The following is an 18787-nucleotide window of genomic DNA, read 5'->3' on the forward strand; positions in this document are numbered from 1 at the left end:
TGACCGTGTGAATGTCATGGATAAAATATTTCCATGTTCACTGTATGTGATATTTTTAAATTACCGTCCAGGTTTTGATGGTACATGCCATCACGGACCTATTTAAACCATCCGTAGTCTTATGCGCCCTTTACCTAATTTAATAGATTTATCAATCTATCTTTAAAAAATGCAACCAGGGGTATGCATTTGTGGAATATTTTTCTTCAGTCGGGCCTATGTTTGTCATCAAGAACACCTTATTTTATTTTAGTCAAATTACTGCAGCCTTAATAGCTAATTTAGAAATTATAAGTGCGCGAATGTCATCGGACTGTTGTCTGCAACTCAACAAAAAAATCACGAGTTGTAAGAACTGCGATTGTTTACTTTCGATTTTAGCTGTCATGGCTGAAAACAGTATTGTAGAGTATTTTGCTGAGCATGAACGTTACCGTTGCGGATACTGTGGATCTTCGGATACAAACTTTTCCCATGGTTGATATTTTATCGTCAAAATAATTTATCAATATTCATAAAAATACTCCATTATTCAACTTCCTTTTAGTAGTATTAGTATTACAATTGACATGTATTTTGACCTGTTGATTTGGGAGCAGGACTTTTCAACCCCAAGACTTTTCAACCCCTTCTCAAAACGAAGACTTTTCAACCCTTAGACTTTTCAACCCCTATTTTAAAGACTTTTCAACCCCTACCTGTTTGAACTTTTCAACCCCTAAATCAAAGACTGTTCAACCCCTAGTTGAAATATTTTGATAGCCATATTGAAGACTTTTCAACCCCTATATCAAAGACTTTTCAACCCCTATTATTTTTGTCAGCCAGGTGTTGCAACAAACCTAACCAATTGTTATTGAAATACAATTAAAGATTTGTTTGGCTTTTTTGTTACACTTTTCTCCAAAGTATTTGATGAAATTTACAAAGGCTTTGCCTTAATTTACGAAGCACTTAATGGTTAGTGTTTTTCAAAATAATATTCCGAAAATTAACAATGGTACGGTAAAGCAAGATTTTGATGCCTAGTTACTCTGAACATGCAATTGTTGTATTATTCTGAAGGATATTACATATTTCAGCGAATTCACATATATTATGTACAAAGTTATTACCATAATTTTGTTCTTTAAATAACAAATTTGAATAATTGCAAAAGAAAATGAATGCAAAGAGGAATTTACGGAACTTTCTCCTTTTTGTGCCTGTAGAATGCCAATAAAAACCTGAACTTGAACATTTATAAAACTTTCATTGCTTCTAAAAAACAGTGGAAACTTTTTTTGTAGTACCATATTGCTATTTCAGTACAGTTTGATTATAGTTCTTGATAATGTATTATCTAAAAATTCAGAGTTTGTGGGTATAATTAAATAAAATATATTTTTTGTTTGGTTTTAAATCCTGAAAATCATACACAAAATGTATCAAGCTGCCCATTGTTCGGAATGATGGCCATGATATTAGAACCTCAATTAACTGTCACTTTCAAGTTACTATAACCTCAAATTATAGGTGTTAGGTGTTATGAAGCCCCTTAATCCCTTAGAAATGTATGACCATGTCACACATGTTGCCCATTAATGAATGTGCGACCTTCATCTCATTCTTTAATTGCATATATGAAAAGACAATACAATGTTTATAGCATTTTTTTTTACATATATACCACTTTATAATAGAGTGTCCTTACATTTTTAAACTGAGAAATAAAAAACGTTAATAAAATCTTATGTTACACTTATGTAATTTGAAAGCATTTGGAACTCAATCTATAATACATTTTTAACATCTTTGAACTCAATGTATACTTTTGTATTTCTTAAACATTGTCTGCTAAATCTAGATATTTTGAAATATTATGAAGATTTTTATTTAAGGTTCAACTCATTTTATTGTCTTTTTTATTGATGACAAAATGTTTTTAAAAAAGTGTTTAAAAAAACTAAAAGAAAAACAAACGCTGTTTCAATTAATTTATGGAGCAGTACCATGCACATAATATATTGTGTGAGGATTTCCTCAGGGAGATTTATGGCTAAGTGACTAAATAGCTAAATGGACCGTCGAGCATTTTTTTTATTTATTTCAATGTAAATATTTAATGAATTATAGTATTATTATGTGTTTCAAGTATGTATATTTTGTATGTATTACATTTTTTTGTCTGTTATATTTTTAGTCTTAATATATTCTTGATTTTTAAAAGAAATTTCAAAATAAATTGTTTACTGTTGTAGTTATTTTCTTAAAAAGGTGATAAATTAAGGGGTTGAAAAGTCTTCGTTTATAAGGGGTTGAAAGGTCTTTGTTTAAGGAGGGGTTGAACTGTCTTAGCACTTTTAGGGGTTGAAATGACAAAGGGGTTGAAAAGTCTTTGATTTCACAAATGACAAAGGGGTTGAAAAGTCTTGGGGTTGAAAAGTCTGACAGCCGTTGATTTGAGCCTCAGGTTCACTCAATGATCAATCTTTTTACATCATAATCAGCATAATTATCTATGACTATGTCTATTACTTCTGGTCTCTGTGTAGGCTTTTATCCAGATTCGGGGAAACTTTTAGAATAAGAGCATATAATGGTTTGATACAAGTCCACCTAAACAAACTTCATAGTCTGTTGACATGTTTTGTACTTTTTCTTGCTTCCTAGTCAAATAGCCCCCAGTGCAAATAGCCCTATTTTGGTCAAATAGCCCCCACTCACATTTTAAAATTGGTCAAATAGCCCCCCAAAAATGCCCCCACTTTTTTTTATTTATTCTTATATGTATGTTCGAAAACATTTTTTAACCTTTATTTTTACAAAATGAAGTTCAATTAACAGTTTGTGTATATTAATAAATCTCAAAATTCTACCAAGTAAGAATAACAAATGATTTAAAATATTACTTATAAATAATATGCTATTACATCAAATATACATATTACATGTTTTTAAGCCTTAAGTTTTTTTTGTGTTTTTCTTTATTTTAATATTTATTACGCATTAAAAGTAAGGAACAACAAGAACACATAATTTAACTTTTTTTTAAATTTTGAAATAATTTACACATTATTCACATCTTTTTAATACAAAGAATGTATATAACATGTCAATACATAATTATAAGGTTCTTATGCAGCTGTCACTAATCTTCTGTTTCATTTGTTTTTGGGACGGTGTGCACATATAAATAGGAAATCTTTTTTAGCAGGCCGGTGTCGGTCAGATCACCAGATCTGTACAGGTCCCATGCAGGGAACACACGTCCCTGCATGGACTTGTACGCTGTCTTCTGGTTACGCTGCAAGCGTTGTTCTGAGACCAGGCGGATCTGATTGTCGATCGAATCGGCCTCAATGCTTAGCAGCCGTACAAGGCCGAAAATTATAGTTTTAACGGAAATGTTGATTTTATATATAAAAAAATATATATTTAAGAAACTTCTTTGGTTTATTATCTTTTGGTATACATGTAATGATACCTTGTTTTTGTGTAATAGACATTGATCCATTTTCTAAAGCAAAATTTACAGCTCTAACCACAGAATGTCCAATACTAGACCAAAAAGCCTTAATAAACTACTTCCAACCGAAAGAAAAAAAACTGTTGGCTTTTCACCATTATCAATGTATACATTTTGCTCTTGATCGGATTATATGTCCTCTTATTTTCTCTGCTGTTTATGTACTTAATTCCTTATTTTTATCACACAAATTCTTTTCTAAATTTCATATTTTTGTTAAAATATCATTTTCCAAAGTTCCAATTTCCTCATTGTCTATGGTGTACATGTATGTATAATAATTTTCAAAATCAACTTTTTTCTTTATACAACCTGTACACTTTAGCAATTATGTAAATGCAATATATCTTAAAAATATTACAACTTACCTTCAAATATAAATACAAATATCTTAAAAATATTACAACTTAACTTCAAATATACATTCAAATATCTTAAAAATATTACAACTTACATTCAAATATCTTAAAAATATCACAACTTACCTTCAAATATAATTTCTAATAAAAAAAGGAGTGGGGGCTATTTGACCAAAATGGGGGCGTTTTGACCAATTTTTTCTAAGTGGGGGCTATTTGACCAAAAGTGTGGGGGCTATTTGACCAAAAGTGTGGGGGCTATTTGACCAAAATGGGGGCTATTTGACTTGGGGGCTATTTGACCAGGTTCCCTTTTTCTTGCAGTCAGGCAATACTGGGATTTGTAATTGGTCCAAGGGCAGTATGACTGGAATACAAAAATAAGGTTATTTTTCATAAAAATAAGGTCTTTGACTAAAATAAAAAAAATGTCATGAGAAGAGTTTGTTTTGAAATAGAATTCTTTGCTATTAAAAAATTAAGTTTGGGTTAAAGTCTGTGGCAAAAGAAAAATTAGTTTTTGGCGAAAATGATAGTTTTTAAGCAAAATTAAGCAAAAACTATTAAAATACTACTTATATTATAATTAAAATTTTGATTTTCTTATATTAAATTGATAAAAAGAGTTTAGTTGGTATAGTTACTGGGCAGTTAGTTAATACCGGATCAATTTTGAGGTTTTCTTAAGATATTGGCAGAATAATCACTGAACATAAATGCATGAAATTTTGACAAAACAATTTCCGGTCCTATATTAATTGATGTGTAAAATGAAAAGAAATTCCAAATAATTAATTAATATAAAAATTTGTGTACAATATGTGCACATAAATAACGTCCGAAAACAGGCATTCAGTACCTCAAAAATCGATTTTTTTAAAGAACAAAGTAAACATCATCAAGTCAATATACAACTTTTTGAATGTTGTTTAATTAAATGTTTAACCTGTTATATATATTATCATCTACGGCACCCCAGCACATCATAACCTATATGATACCCTGGGCAAATTGGCTAGGGAAACTTCGTAAATCGTGAATATTCATAAGAATTTTCCGACCAATGAAATAGCTGATAACAAAAAGGAAATAATCTGCTTTGTGAAGAGCTATCGGCATATTTAACGATATCCTGCCTAAAACGATTTGTAAGCTGTGATCTCATTGGATTATTTCAAACTATTTCAAACTGAGATTGCATTCGTAACTTCTCGGCCATTTCCGCACCGCATGAGGTGGGTCTCATGCGACCAATCAAGCAGATGGATTTCACCTTATTAATTAGTCATGAGTACGAGATTTGAACAGCTGATTTGCCCAGGGTATCATATAGGTTTTGATACTCTGGGATGCTGAGGATGATATATTATATACTTCTAAGAGGTATTCTTATGATTTTTTTTCTGCCTAAGTCCGAACTTGTACTTGTCTGAGCTTGTAAATTTAAGCTGTTAAATGCTGCACAATAAAAAACAATGGTAACAACAGTTTATTTATTTTAGAAGTATTTTCGCATTTTGTTTGATGATCAACTTTATAGAACAAACTTCGATAGAAGGTCGAGAATATAAACTGCTGAACCTCAATATAAAAGCTAATGCTGTATGGTGTCATCCCCCACGTGACTACATGTAAAAATTGAGAGGGGGGGGGGGTGAAGGTAGATAAGATTTGATGAAAATAAGGAGATAACTTAGAAAGCATTAATGGAAATTAAATTTTATTTTGTTAATGATATAATAACATATGTATTTGTTTCTTTTAAATACTAATACTAAGTTTTAACAATAATATATTCCCTATGAAATTGGCTCTGTAGAGAAAATAATTGTTTTGTTTTATTGCAAAAATAAGACTGCTGGTATAAATAAGCTTATTTTTGTAATAATAAATAATTAGACAAAAAAACATTTACGGAGAAAAAAGATTTTGGTCTATAGTAGAGAGATAGAAAATGTGTGTTTAGGTTTTGGTATGTCTTCTTTTTCCCAATGGCATTGGAATATCACAGCTGTTGTATTTTATACTTTTTGATGCCTAAGTTTTTTGGACATCAGAAAATGGGTCCAAGCCTCCTACTGAAGGGTAAACTAAGGGATAGAATTATGTAAGGTGATTTTTTGTCCAGATGAACTTTAACATTTTGGGAATATTGTTTATTTGCAGGATTAACAATACAATTATTGGGGTGTGTATTTGCAGGTATGACAAAACAAACCTTATATTGTGTATTTGCAGGTATGAAAATACTGACATTATATTGTGGGTTTGCAGGTATGACAATACTGACATTATATTGTGGGTTTGCAGGTATGACAATACTGACATTATATTGTAGGTTTGCAGGTATGACAATACTGACATTATATTGTGGGTTTGCAGGTATGACAATACTGACATTATATTGTGGGTTTGCAGGTATGACAATACTGACATTATATTGTGGGTTTGCAGGTATGACAATACTGACATTATATTGTGGGTTTGCAGGTATGACAATACTGACATTATATTGTGGGTTTGCAGGTATGACAATACTGACATTATATTGTGGGTTTGCAGGTATGACAATACTGACATTATATTGTGGGTTTGCAGGTATGACAATACTGACATTATATTGTGGGTTTGCAGGTATGACAATACTGACATTATATTGTGGATTTGCAGGTATGACAATACTGACATTACATTGTGGGTTTGCAGGTATGACAATACTGACATTACATTGTGGGTTTGCAGGTATGACAATACTGACATTATATTGTGGGTTTGCAGGTATGACAATACTGACATTATATTGTGGGTTTGCAGGTATGACAATACTGACATTATATTGTGGGTTTGCAGGTATGACAATACTGACATTATATTGTGGGTTTGCAGGTATGACAATACTGACATTACATTGTGGATTTGCAGGAATGACAATACTGACATTACATTGTGGATTTGCAGGAATGACAATACTGACATTACATTGTGGATTTGCAGGTATGACAATACTGACATTACATTGTGGATTTGCAGGAATGACAATACTGACATTACATTATGGGTTTGCAGGTATGACAATACTGACATTACATTGTGGGTTTGCAGGTATGACAATACTGACATTACATTGTGGGTTTGCAGGTATGACAATACTGACATTACATTGTGGGTTTGCAGGTATGACAATACTGACATTATATTGTGGGTTTGCAGGTATGACAATACTGACATTATATTGTGGATTTGCAGGTATGACAATACTGACATTACATTGTGGATTTGCAGGTATGACAATACTGACATTACATTGTGGGTTTGCAGGTATGACAATACTGACATTACATTGTGGATTTGCAGGAATGACAATACTGACATTACATTGTGGATTTGCAGGAATGACAATACTGACATTACATTGTGGATTTGCAGGTATGACAATACTGACATTACATTGTGGATTTGCAGGAATGACAATACTGACATTTCATTGTGGATTTGCAGGTATGACAATACTGACATTACATTGTGGATTTGCAGGTATGACAATACTGACATTATATTGTGGATTTGCAGGAATGACCATACTTTTCTGTGTCATATATTTGCAGGAATGTGGGCCCATGCTCTGACTGTGCAGGATTATCAGGATCTGCTTGATCGAGGATGGAGGAGGTATATGACTGGTACATTTCTTGTATGAAAAGAGAACAAGCATGTCATTTCCAGGGCAAACTCCATATTGGCAAACTTGTGGTTTTGTTATTTTGTAAACAACAATGTCATTCTCATACATTCTGTCCACTATAAATGACAGTATGTATAGATGCACAACTCTGGCTATACTATTTGTTAAGTTATGCTTCTTAAATGACTAAGATTTTGTTGTGAAATATGGAATCTGCTTGTGATTATCTTATTTTGAATTGCATGTTACTGTATCCTGGCAGAAGTGGAAAGTATGTGTACAAGCCGACTATGGATCAGACCTGCTGCCCCATGTACACCATCAGATGTGAGGCTCTAAACTTCAAAATGAGGAAATCTCATAAAAAGGTTCTGAAGAAGGTCAACAAATTCCTTATCGATGGAATCAAGCCTTCCAGTGACAAAGATGAAGAGCTTGATTACCAGACTGGTGGTGACTTGGATAAAGATGGTGAAAACCAGTCTAAGGGGGGAAAAGTGACACAGTCTGAGTCGTCAGTTTCCGATGCCTCTAGTAAGCAAGAAAAACATATTACAAAGAAAGGTAACTACTACTGGAACTTTTTAAAATCTTATTTACAATAAATTATAATTCATGAATTTTGTAGATAAATACATTAAAACTGTAGTTGACTTGCAAAATACTTAGAAATAAAATGGAAGTGTTTTCATTGGATTCTACAATCAAATGATGGAACGGTAATCACTGAAGTCTTTTGTCTTTCTAAAGTGTAAAGTGTTCTTAGATAAGTTTATCTGAATACATCAAACCATGCAACTGTAGTGTGTATGAAATTTTAGAAAGCAAATATTTTTTTGTTTGTAAAATCTTTGAATAGAAAGATAAAAAGATAAATTGAAAAACCTTTTAAAGATAAAAAGATAAATTGAAAAACCTTTTACTATCGAAACTAAAATTGTGCAGGTGATGGAGTAGACCCAAGCCGGCCATCATGTCGTAAAGCTAAGGAGCTGAGACGAGAAAAGAAATTAGCCAAAATAGCTGCAAAAGCATCACAGGGTTCAACAGACAATCAGGTAGAATTACTTGTCTAGACTAAATTGGCTAGAGGAAATTGAACAGCCTGGGCATACATACATATCCAGGCTGCTGCAGTCTTTCATCTATTATTTTGCAAAAATATTTTTACCAAGGATTAAGGCTAACTGATTTGCAAAGTTGGAGAAAAGGTTGCTCATAATGTGCTTTCATACTTGGCTATCAATGAATAGGTAACATATTAGGTTTCAATTTTTTCATATTTATTTATTATGCTTCATCAGCTGTTTAAATTCTTCTATTTCCTGTTTCATATATTTAGTTTGGTGTTACTATTGTTTTCGTAAACTATTCATTTTTATTAAAATTTAATGGCTTGCTCTTATCTAACTCAAGTGTACAGGTAGAGATAGTTTGATTATATGACAATATGAAACTGACATCTTATTATTGTGGTCAGAAACTAAGGTGTCGTAACTAAAAATAAGAAAGATGAGCAAGTGGAAAATCAAGTACAAGAAGGTTAATACACAGGGCTTGGCAGTAGTTGCAGTCCACCTACATTCAGGACTGCCCTGTTTTTAAGTCACCCACTCCTAATTATACAGAAATGTAAAGGGAATTTTTTGTCCTTTTTCTGTATGGTATACCTTTAAAGGCACACACTATTATATATAGGTCGGTGAAAACAAACACACTAATTTAATGCATGTTTTATGTTTAACACATTTGACTTTAATGGTGAAAACTAAACATAAAAATACATGATATAGTACAGATATAAAAATACATGATATAGTACAGATATAAAAATACATGATATAGTACAGATATAAAAATACATGATATAGTACAGATATAAAAATACATGATATAGTACAGATACAAAAATACATGATATAGTACAGATATAAAAATACATGATATAGTACAGATATAAAAATACATGATATAGTACAGATATAAAAATACATGATATAGTACAGATATAAAAATTGTTAGTCTTTATAATAAAATATCCCTGTTAAAAAAGTGCCAAAAATATTGCTAATATTTTTTCTTCTGTACTTTAATCAGATGCTTTTTTGTTTTAATCATAAATGTCAAATGATTTGAACATGATAATGCATTAAAATTAAAAGCATCAACCTTGTGAGCCTTTAAGTTGGTGACAAATGATAACAAGTGGTAAAGCTATCTAGGATTGTTTGTTGAAAGATGTCCAACGAATTGAAGATAGGAGTAAAGATTAAGAAAATTTGTGAATGCAATCATGGGAAAAAACAGTAAATGTAATAACACAGACCGGTGAGGTCAAAAGATGTTGAGAGAAGTTTGTCAATTGGGATGTAGGAAAATTTTAAGATTTTATGACATCATCCTAAGGATTGATCATTCTTGTATTTAGAATTAAAATGGAAACAAAATAAAGTTTGTTTCTATACAACCCCCATTAATTATACAGGAACATGTATGAGGTTTTCAAGGGTTTTCATGTACAGTATTTATAGATTTATAAACATTGACCTATATATAATAAATAAATACAAATATTAAATTGGATAGCAATTCTTTGTGAATTCCAATTATTTATTGAACCAAAGATGTCACAAAAATACCTTAAAAAATGTTCTAAAGTAAGAAATTTGAGGTAAATTTCTGTTGTGCTACTCACTCAAGAATATTGACATTCGCCAGGTCTTTTGTCTAAAGAAAACTTGATGTCACAATGACTGATGTCCATATTGTATAACTCGTAAGGGGTTTCGAGTCATTGTAACTTTAATATTGCACTCTGATTGAATAAGCCCTGCAGTAACTAACCAATGGTACACAACATTTATCAGCTATTCTTTTTTACAACTTTAAATGCATATATAAGGATTTATGACATTTTTTGTGTCTATTCATGCTATAGAACATAGAAGGGCAGACTTGCAAATTTCCCAAAAAGCCCTAGCATGCTTTATGGAATTTGCTCATGTGCCCTTCTATGTTAATACAGCATGAACACACAACTTAATGTAATCAATCCTTGATTTTGCTCTTGAATGCACAGAAAACCTTAACAAATTGTTAGTGCGTTGGCAGCCTGTTTGCTCATAATATATGAATGAAAACCATAATTGTTTTCAAGGGAAAGCAAATATAAATTGTTTGGCATTAACTCAGTATTTTGTTTCTAAAGCAGCAGTCTGTGGGTCCCAGTCATGCTAGCCACGGGTTAGGGGCAGGGCTGCCACGGGGGGAGAAGAGCCTTGAAGACTGGCTGGCGGAGCCCGATAAGGCCACCAAGTGTGCACATAAGCTTGAGGTTGGTGATCATTATAAATATCTTTTCAGGTATAGCACTGAGTTTAATGAGTTCCTGAAATATTTTTTTCTTCGATGTAACAGTGGTGTTCATGCTTCCCTGCCTTTATACAGTCAACACGTTAGATCAATAAATGATGTTTGACCTGACAAGAAAACCCTGCCCCAGTTTCTCGAAAGTTCTTAAGTGAAACAAGCCAAATTTCTTACTTAATCTTGATTTACTATAAAATAAATTTTGTTTATTGTGATAATCAAAAATATCACTTAGCTTAGTCCTGTTATAAAGCATATTTTATTATTAATGACTATGTTGTCAAACTTTGGTATGCAATGATATTCAGCTTAACACTTGTATGCCAGATCCGGCTGGTACGTTCCCACCAACAAAGCAAGGAGTTTAAACAGACGTTGGAGGAGTCGCACTCCGTCTACCTAAAATACCAGGTCTCCATCCACAAAGACACCCCAGACAAACCCAGCATGAAGCAGTACACAAGATTTCTTGTCGACTCACCTTTGCAGGTATAGTTCCACCAAGTTTGATAAATTTCTGATATAATTTTCTTTTTGTATTCTTCAGATCAGGTTAATCCGATCTGGTTCGAGCCCATGTAAGGAGTTTAAGTCAAGTTATGAAGCCTCGTATAAACTGTACAAGCGCTACCAAATGGCTGTACATAAAGAAGGGGAAGAAGAATGCTCAAAAAAATCTTACGATGGTTTTCTTGTTCAGTCTCCTTTAAAGGTACTTTATCTTTCTTTGTCTGTGTGGTGGATAAATGTTCTAGTAATAGAACACCTGACTCTCAACCCTGGGGTCACTTCTTCATTTCTATCTTACTGCTAACCGTCTTCCGGAAGGAACGTGAAACAGGTTCATGTGTCCATACTGTACACTTGCTCATGTATATGAACCAGGGAAGCTCTAACCAGGATTATACACTGTATGTTAAAAATCTAACAATATTAAAAACTTTGAATGGGACAAACACCCATTGATAGTCTGGTTGTGGCGTAACATTAACAAAACACCTTTGCATGGACAGTTTGGTCTTGCATTTTTTCTTGAGTCAAAATCTGTTTTAAAATGACATGTAAATCTGAGACAATGTTTAGATGTAATTGTTCAATTTTCAAAATAAAAAGTGAATTTGGAGCAGAAAACAATATGGAGTAGTTGATAGATATTTGTTTGATCATTACCATTTTAAAGGAAATGAAAAAAAAAAAATCATTATTTTTACAGAACTAAAGTTGGGAAAAAACAATGATTTATAAAGCAAAATTTTGATAATTCATTTTTATAAAGCAAAATTTAATAATTCATTCTTAGTGCTTATACCATCTTACAGTTTATTTTTTAAAACTCTGGTAAGTAGATCACAAAGTATTACTTCACGTCCCAATAAATAAATCAACTAGTCCATATAGGCCACTTACCGAAATACTGTGCATGAAATAATTATCTCTGATTGGCTTGTTTGATTTGATTAACTACTAAGTTCTATATTACCTTCTTGTCACCAGGAGAGTCACCCAGGAGGGACGCTACAGCGAGGTTACGGCTCGTTCCACCAGCAGTACATCTTGGATGGTAAGATCATATGTGTTGGTGTCATAGACATCCTACCCTCCTTGATCTCATCCAAGTACCTCTACTATGATCCGGATTACAGTTTCCTCTCCCTTGGGACATACTCAGCTCTCAGGTAAGGAAAGTCTGCTAAGTTTTCCAAAAAAGAGAAATGTGTGTCAGCCTCATTAATATTCTGCCGTCCCTTGTCTGCACTATGATCCACTCTCTTGGGACATACTCAGCTCGCACATATGGAAAGTCTGATTTAGTTTTCAAGTCCAACTGATCAATATCCTACCATCCCTCATCTCATCCAGGTGTCTGTACTATGATCCACTCTCTCCACTTTCTTGGAACATCCTCAGCTCCAAGGTAGGGGAAGTTGGTCAAGGTTTTAAATGATAACACTTTTATTAAAAATATATATGTGTTGATATGATTAATATCTTATCCGCCTATGTTTCATCCAAATATCTATATTACGACCCTGACTATAACTTCGTCCACTTTCGACATACTCCTCTCACAGATACAGGAAATCATTTGCCTTATAATGTATTTCAATATCAGGGCATGTGCATATATTTTTCATAATTGTACGATGCAAACGTCCTATGTAAAACCAACGATAAAGACCAAAAATCACATAAAGGTTCTGAATGAAAATAGGGATCAACACAATCTCTTTAGACTATGATCAACTGTCGTTTGTTTACAGGCAAAACGTCAAAATGTTGTTATTAAATAATTAAAATATTAAGAATAATGAAGGTATGGAATAAATAAGTTATTTAAGATTGTCCTGTACAATACAGGATATATTTGGACTCGTACACAGGTGGGAAAACCATGTTAGACTTGCCTAAAGGCTCGTCCAATGTGGTTGACCCAGCTGAGCTTGTCCAAATATATCTCTGTAGTGTAAAGAACAATAATAAATAACCTATAGATGTACATAAAATATATATATTGATCACATAAAACAAAAGAGAAAAAAATGCCCTAGGATATATTCATGGAAAGATCAGTTTCCAGCTTTCTGCTGATGGCAATCCAAAGACCCAGCTTTGTTTCATGTCAAGAGATATTTGACTCGAAATGTTTTCATGGATCATCATAGAAGTACAGATTTCAGATATTACGAATTACTAGTTCATATTGGTTATGTTTGATTTTCAATAAGACCATACAAAAAGCCTAAATGTACATTTAAACTGATCAGATTATCTCTTTAGCTAAGAGATTCACATATCTGTTAAAGGGATAAACATATACTGGTAGATTTTTTGGAATGTCTGCTGAATATTGCTTTATGTTTTACATGATCCATTTTTGAGTTTTGCTGATTTCGCAAGGTTTAAAAGTCATAACATTATTATATTTACTTTGTTATTTCGCTAGGTTTAAAATTGCAACCTGATAATTTTACTATTAAAGGTGAAAATTAAACCATTACAAAACTAAAGTGTTCTTGTAACAGTTTCAACATCTTGCTTTTAAAAAAATTAGAAAAACGTGAATATTCCTGTAATAATTGTGTGTGTGTATACTGCAGGGAGATGGCACTTGTCCGGGAGCTTCATCATCAGTCTGCCTACATGAAGTACTACTACATGGGCTTCTACATCCACTCATGCCCTAAAATGAAGTACAAGGTTGGTTTACTAATTATGCAGCAGTGAAAACCATCAATGAAAGTTTCACTAACCAGGTTATGGTACTGCCTTACATTATGTCCTCACTTCACTAGGTTATGACCAGTCAGAAACTGGGACCTGGCTATACTACCAGTAGTGGTTTGAACAAAAAGGTATTGTTTAAAATTCAATTAAAATGTGTCTTTTTAGCTACAGGATTTTTTTTTTGTTTTGCTCATTTTTGCTGTCGCTTTGTCTTTTTTTATACAAATGGCTTTAAAGGATTGCACTCTGGTATGGAAACGGGTTTCGCAATTGCTAATTTTCTCACTTACCAATTATCATTAATTATCTCTACGCACCTCTCACTTACCTTTTATTTTTATACTGTTCCAACAAAAATATGAACTACACACAAACACATGTACTTAACACATTCCTGGTAATCAACATTTGGAAACTCAGAAAAACACTTACCTACTGAAAGTAAGTGGTTAACATAGTATAAAAAGAGGGTCAGTTTCCTCAGCATTCATAATCCACCTTAAATGGCAAACACGCTAGTAAATAAACAGTTTATAGAGAATAAGAGAGGAGGCCAGACTCATGTTCTGAAGGGCTTCATGTACAGCCTGAAAACCAGGAAACGAGAGAATCGCTACTGGAACTGTGTCAACAAAATCGGTGATTTTCCTACCAAAATCGCTGGTGAACACAATCGCCCAAGCGGTGGCAGCATCGTGCCCCAGTGGTCTGAGAAAGCAGGTATGGGGTCGACACAGCGGTGCCATCCATCTTCAATGATATGCTGACAGACACAAGATCTCTAAAATGGGACAATTCCAGCGGTCAAAGCCTAGACAAATGCTGCCAAAGACCAGAGAGGATGCCGACTTGGAAGTGAAGTGAACTGTGAAGCCAGCCTGACCCATCTGTCTAAAGTGAGACCTGGTATATGGACGGTACCATCTACACTTTGCTGTCATACTTTTACAACCAACCACGCCATGATCGACGGGTATATGTGTCTTCAGGCACTGAAAAAGCTCATGCTACGTTCATAGTCACTGCCAATTGTCCCCCTAGTGTCTGTTGAAGATGTGTAGTCCCAGGCTCTGGAAGAATGTGGCAATGACTCTGTGTTGGTGTCTCGGAACTGAGCAGTGGGTAGAGGGAGACCACCGAGTCTGGAACAATTACCACAATAATGGTCCACGCACTACAAATCATGTTTAGGGCTGGCACCATAAAATTATAATCAACTGCGACACTGCCAGAAAGAACAGGCTGCCAATGAGGCCAAGATATTCCAGTACCACAATGATGGAAAGCAGTGGCCAAGGAAGCGGTTCTTCCATGAGCTGGAGCAAAGGCTCATCAGGCTTTAGCACCAGCTGCATATAATGTAATATGTTTGCAATTTCTATAGGAAAAATAAGAGTTTGGGAGAGTTGGAACACACCAATGAAACATGTGCATATATAATTACATAGTCATAGTTCTGTAATGACTGTTTTTGTCGGCTAACTGATTTTTGCACATTTTGTTCGCCACAATGCAAAGAACTCAATAAGTGCCTATCATATCTATATGTACATGTACTCACCAGCTTCTTCCCCTAGGGAAGCAATTGTAATCATTGTAATGTAATCATTTCCATGATATCTTTTATGGCAGGGTGGATATTTCCCCTCATACCTATTGTGTCCAGAGACCTACAATTTCTGCCCAATAGAAAAGTGTGCCCCACTACTGGACCAGAAAGCATATGCAAGATTTGCAGACGAGTCAAAAAGTATGTTACTTCATTGTATCTTTTCATTGTGTAAATGAATAAAGATAATGAATCAATAAAAACAAAGTCTTGATGCAGCTTCTCCTTAATGTCATGCTGTTAGTATAACATTATTGTAAGAAATACACTCTGGTGAACAGATGCATGAAATCATTAAAAAAAATACATTTTGTTTCAACCCTTTAGCTATTTATAATGCACCTTTCGGCCAAAAGACCATTTTCAAAATACTTATAGAAACAATTGTTTTATATATTTTTGTATTGCATTGCGAGGCAAATATAATATATAGAATGACATCAAACTGGATATTGTGTCATTATTAAGAAGTGCGCAAAAAAACACCATGACTTTATGTGGTAAATCAGCAGTATGTTTAGAGAGCATAGCACTCATTTTCAAATACAAAATATATCAGAAAAAAAAGTATGATGATAAAGTTATGACACAAATTAATGCATCACAATTTTTCACAAGAAAATAGAAATGTATTTTGTGTGCCTAGGAAATGTTCAGAGTAATAGTGATGCCCTACTCTGTTTTCTGTCTTAAACAGAGGATGAGGATGGTGTAGTGGACCTTGAGAAAGTCACGGTGTTGTGGCAACTTGGTGTATTTGTACCTACTCTGTGTATTTATCTTATCTTATCTATAACAGACGATAAGGATGGTGTAGTGGACCTTGAAAAAGTCACGGTGTTGTGGCAACTTGGTGTATTTGTACCTACTCTGTGTATTTATCTTATTTTATCTATAACAGATGATGAGGATGGTGTAGTGGACCTTGAGAAAGTGATGGTGTTGTGGCAACTTGGTGTATTTGTACCTACTCTGTGTATTTATCTTATTTTATCTATAACAGATGATGAGGATGGTGTAGTGGACCTTGAGAAAGTCACGGTGTTGTGGCAACTTGGTGTATTTGTACCTACTCTGTGTATTTATCTTATTTTATCTATAACAGATGATGAGGATGGTGTAGTGGACCTAGAGAAAGTGATGGTGTTGTGGCAGCGCCAGGTGATGCCCTACACTATATACACAGCGCTCAAGCAGGGCAAGGCTAGCGACGAGGCGGAGGTAAAAGAGTACGCGGGATTTGTGGGCCGGACATGTGCAGAACGACTGTTTCTTGTTAGATCTTAATGTTACCATGGTAATGTAGACTAATGTAAGAAGTGTGTGTACCAGTAAGTGATCATATTGAAGAATCTGTGATACTAGGTTTGAATTATGAATACATGTACATGTAATTGTATTTAGATTGGACTTGTGAAGGATTGTTATAGTTGATTTGAACTGATCTTTATCACAATTATTAATTATTTGATTTTAATAATAAGATAATGCACTGTTAACTGGTGAACACTTTTTAACAAATTGAAAATGTTTTATTATACAATATCTAGACATTGATCTGATTCTTTAAATGCATGTTCATATGATTTAATGCTGGATTTATGGACGATTTGTTCATTATTTTTGGTAGAAGTTTAGTCTTACCATTGCAAGGTAACAAACAAAATCATGTGTATTTGTCAGGCTCGATTTCATCACATTGATGGGATTAAAGTAATACGAGTTGATTGTATATGGCACAATTTGTGTGAATGATCAAATCCATTGTTTTAAAAAATGCTTTAACTTATATATGTTATTTACTACCAATTCTTCTTTTGTTTACATCCTAGTCTTGTATCCACTTCAAGAAACTAAATCATTATATAAAATAACTTTCCGGTTTAATTTTTATGTATGTCATTGTTTTAATATTGCTCAGGACATCACACAATAGTTTCACGCCAGCAGAGTTGAATATGGTGTATGTGCAAACTTCGGATTACATAATATAAAAATCTAATATACGAAATCTAAGTTCTGTGTTTAGCAAGATACTGAAATTTTAATATTGTTTGTAAAATATGTCTGATTCATTTCCATATATAGCTGAGTGAGATTAAGAACTCAGGAAATGCGATATTGTTATTGTATTAGAATAGAAGTACAGTCAAAACTGGCTATGTCGAGGTCGTTGGGACCTCACTAAATACATCAACATAAGGAAGATTCGAAATAACTGAAGTTCAAGAAGTGTATTACTTAACCCAAAAGAATCGAATGTTTTTGACATAACCAAAACATCAAGATAACTGAACTCGACTCAGCTAGTTTTGACTGCTTAAAGCTCTCTAATTCAAAGGCTATTTATTTAAAGTGTCCTGTTCAAAATACTTAAAATAGCTACATCACGATTGAAATAATACACTTATGTTAAAGGGCTCATGTAAATTCAAGGTCTTGGCCTGTGGGTGCCATAACTATTACTTATTTTGTGCCTTAGAAAGGTCTCCCTTGGAGAATGTAGTAATGTGGATTAGTGTATTGGTTATAGACTGCAATGCTTTATAAAATAATGTAATCTGTGTGCCCCAATGTTGGTGTTCACTCCGCAATTTGCTTTTTTTTTTAAATTTACGTGAATTTTGTTTTATTAGTATATATCAATAAATCATTAAAGCATAGCTGGTTGTTCATTGTTGTTTTATAATGATCCAATCCACTAACAGGTATAATGCATCTCAGGGATGAGGATAGGCGGCGGGCATGTTGTGGATTTTACACTGAAAGGGATTCTTGGCAGACAGGATTTTGACAGACCCAGTGAGACTGCCATCCTGGAAATGGACCTGATTTGATTTACATCCCTAAAATCCAAAATTGATACTGAGGCCATCCGTTAAAAAGAATGTGTGTGTGCTGCTACCTAAGTCATGATTTTAATAGTAGGTAGGTAGGTATCGATTTTTGTGCTCCCCAAGGGCGTCATATAGAAATCTGTCATTGTGTTGGTCCGTTCGTTCCCATGGTTTGCAATCGATCACTTGTCAAGCAAG

At 33.6% G+C, this 18787-nt stretch overlaps 1 protein-coding gene across 2 annotated transcripts; it reads left to right on the forward strand.

Moving 5' to 3' along the window:
* The first annotated feature begins 329 nt into the window (after positions 1-329).
* LOC128238780 (arginyl-tRNA--protein transferase 1-like) lies at positions 330-18415 on the forward strand. Of its 2 annotated transcripts, none has more exons than XM_052955021.1 (10): positions 330-477; positions 7473-7536; positions 7812-8113; positions 8495-8607; positions 10758-10883; positions 11246-11407; positions 12413-12594; positions 14017-14116; positions 15776-15893; positions 16858-18415. In XM_052955021.1, exons 1-10 carry the CDS (start codon positions 387-389, stop codon positions 17037-17039), a joined length of 1440 nt encoding a protein of 479 aa, XP_052810981.1. In that variant the 5' UTR covers positions 330-386; the 3' UTR covers positions 17040-18415. The 2 variants fall into 2 exon arrangements, with proteins under 2 accessions (XP_052810981.1, XP_052810980.1); XM_052955020.1 differs by lacking the exon at positions 11246-11407 and adding an exon at positions 11466-11630.
* Positions 18416-18787: the final 372 nt, after the last annotated feature.

This window comes from Mya arenaria, chromosome 6 (genome assembly GCF_026914265.1).
Source record: "Mya arenaria isolate MELC-2E11 chromosome 6, ASM2691426v1".
Taxonomy (NCBI): Eukaryota; Metazoa; Mollusca; class Bivalvia; order Myida; family Myidae; genus Mya; species Mya arenaria.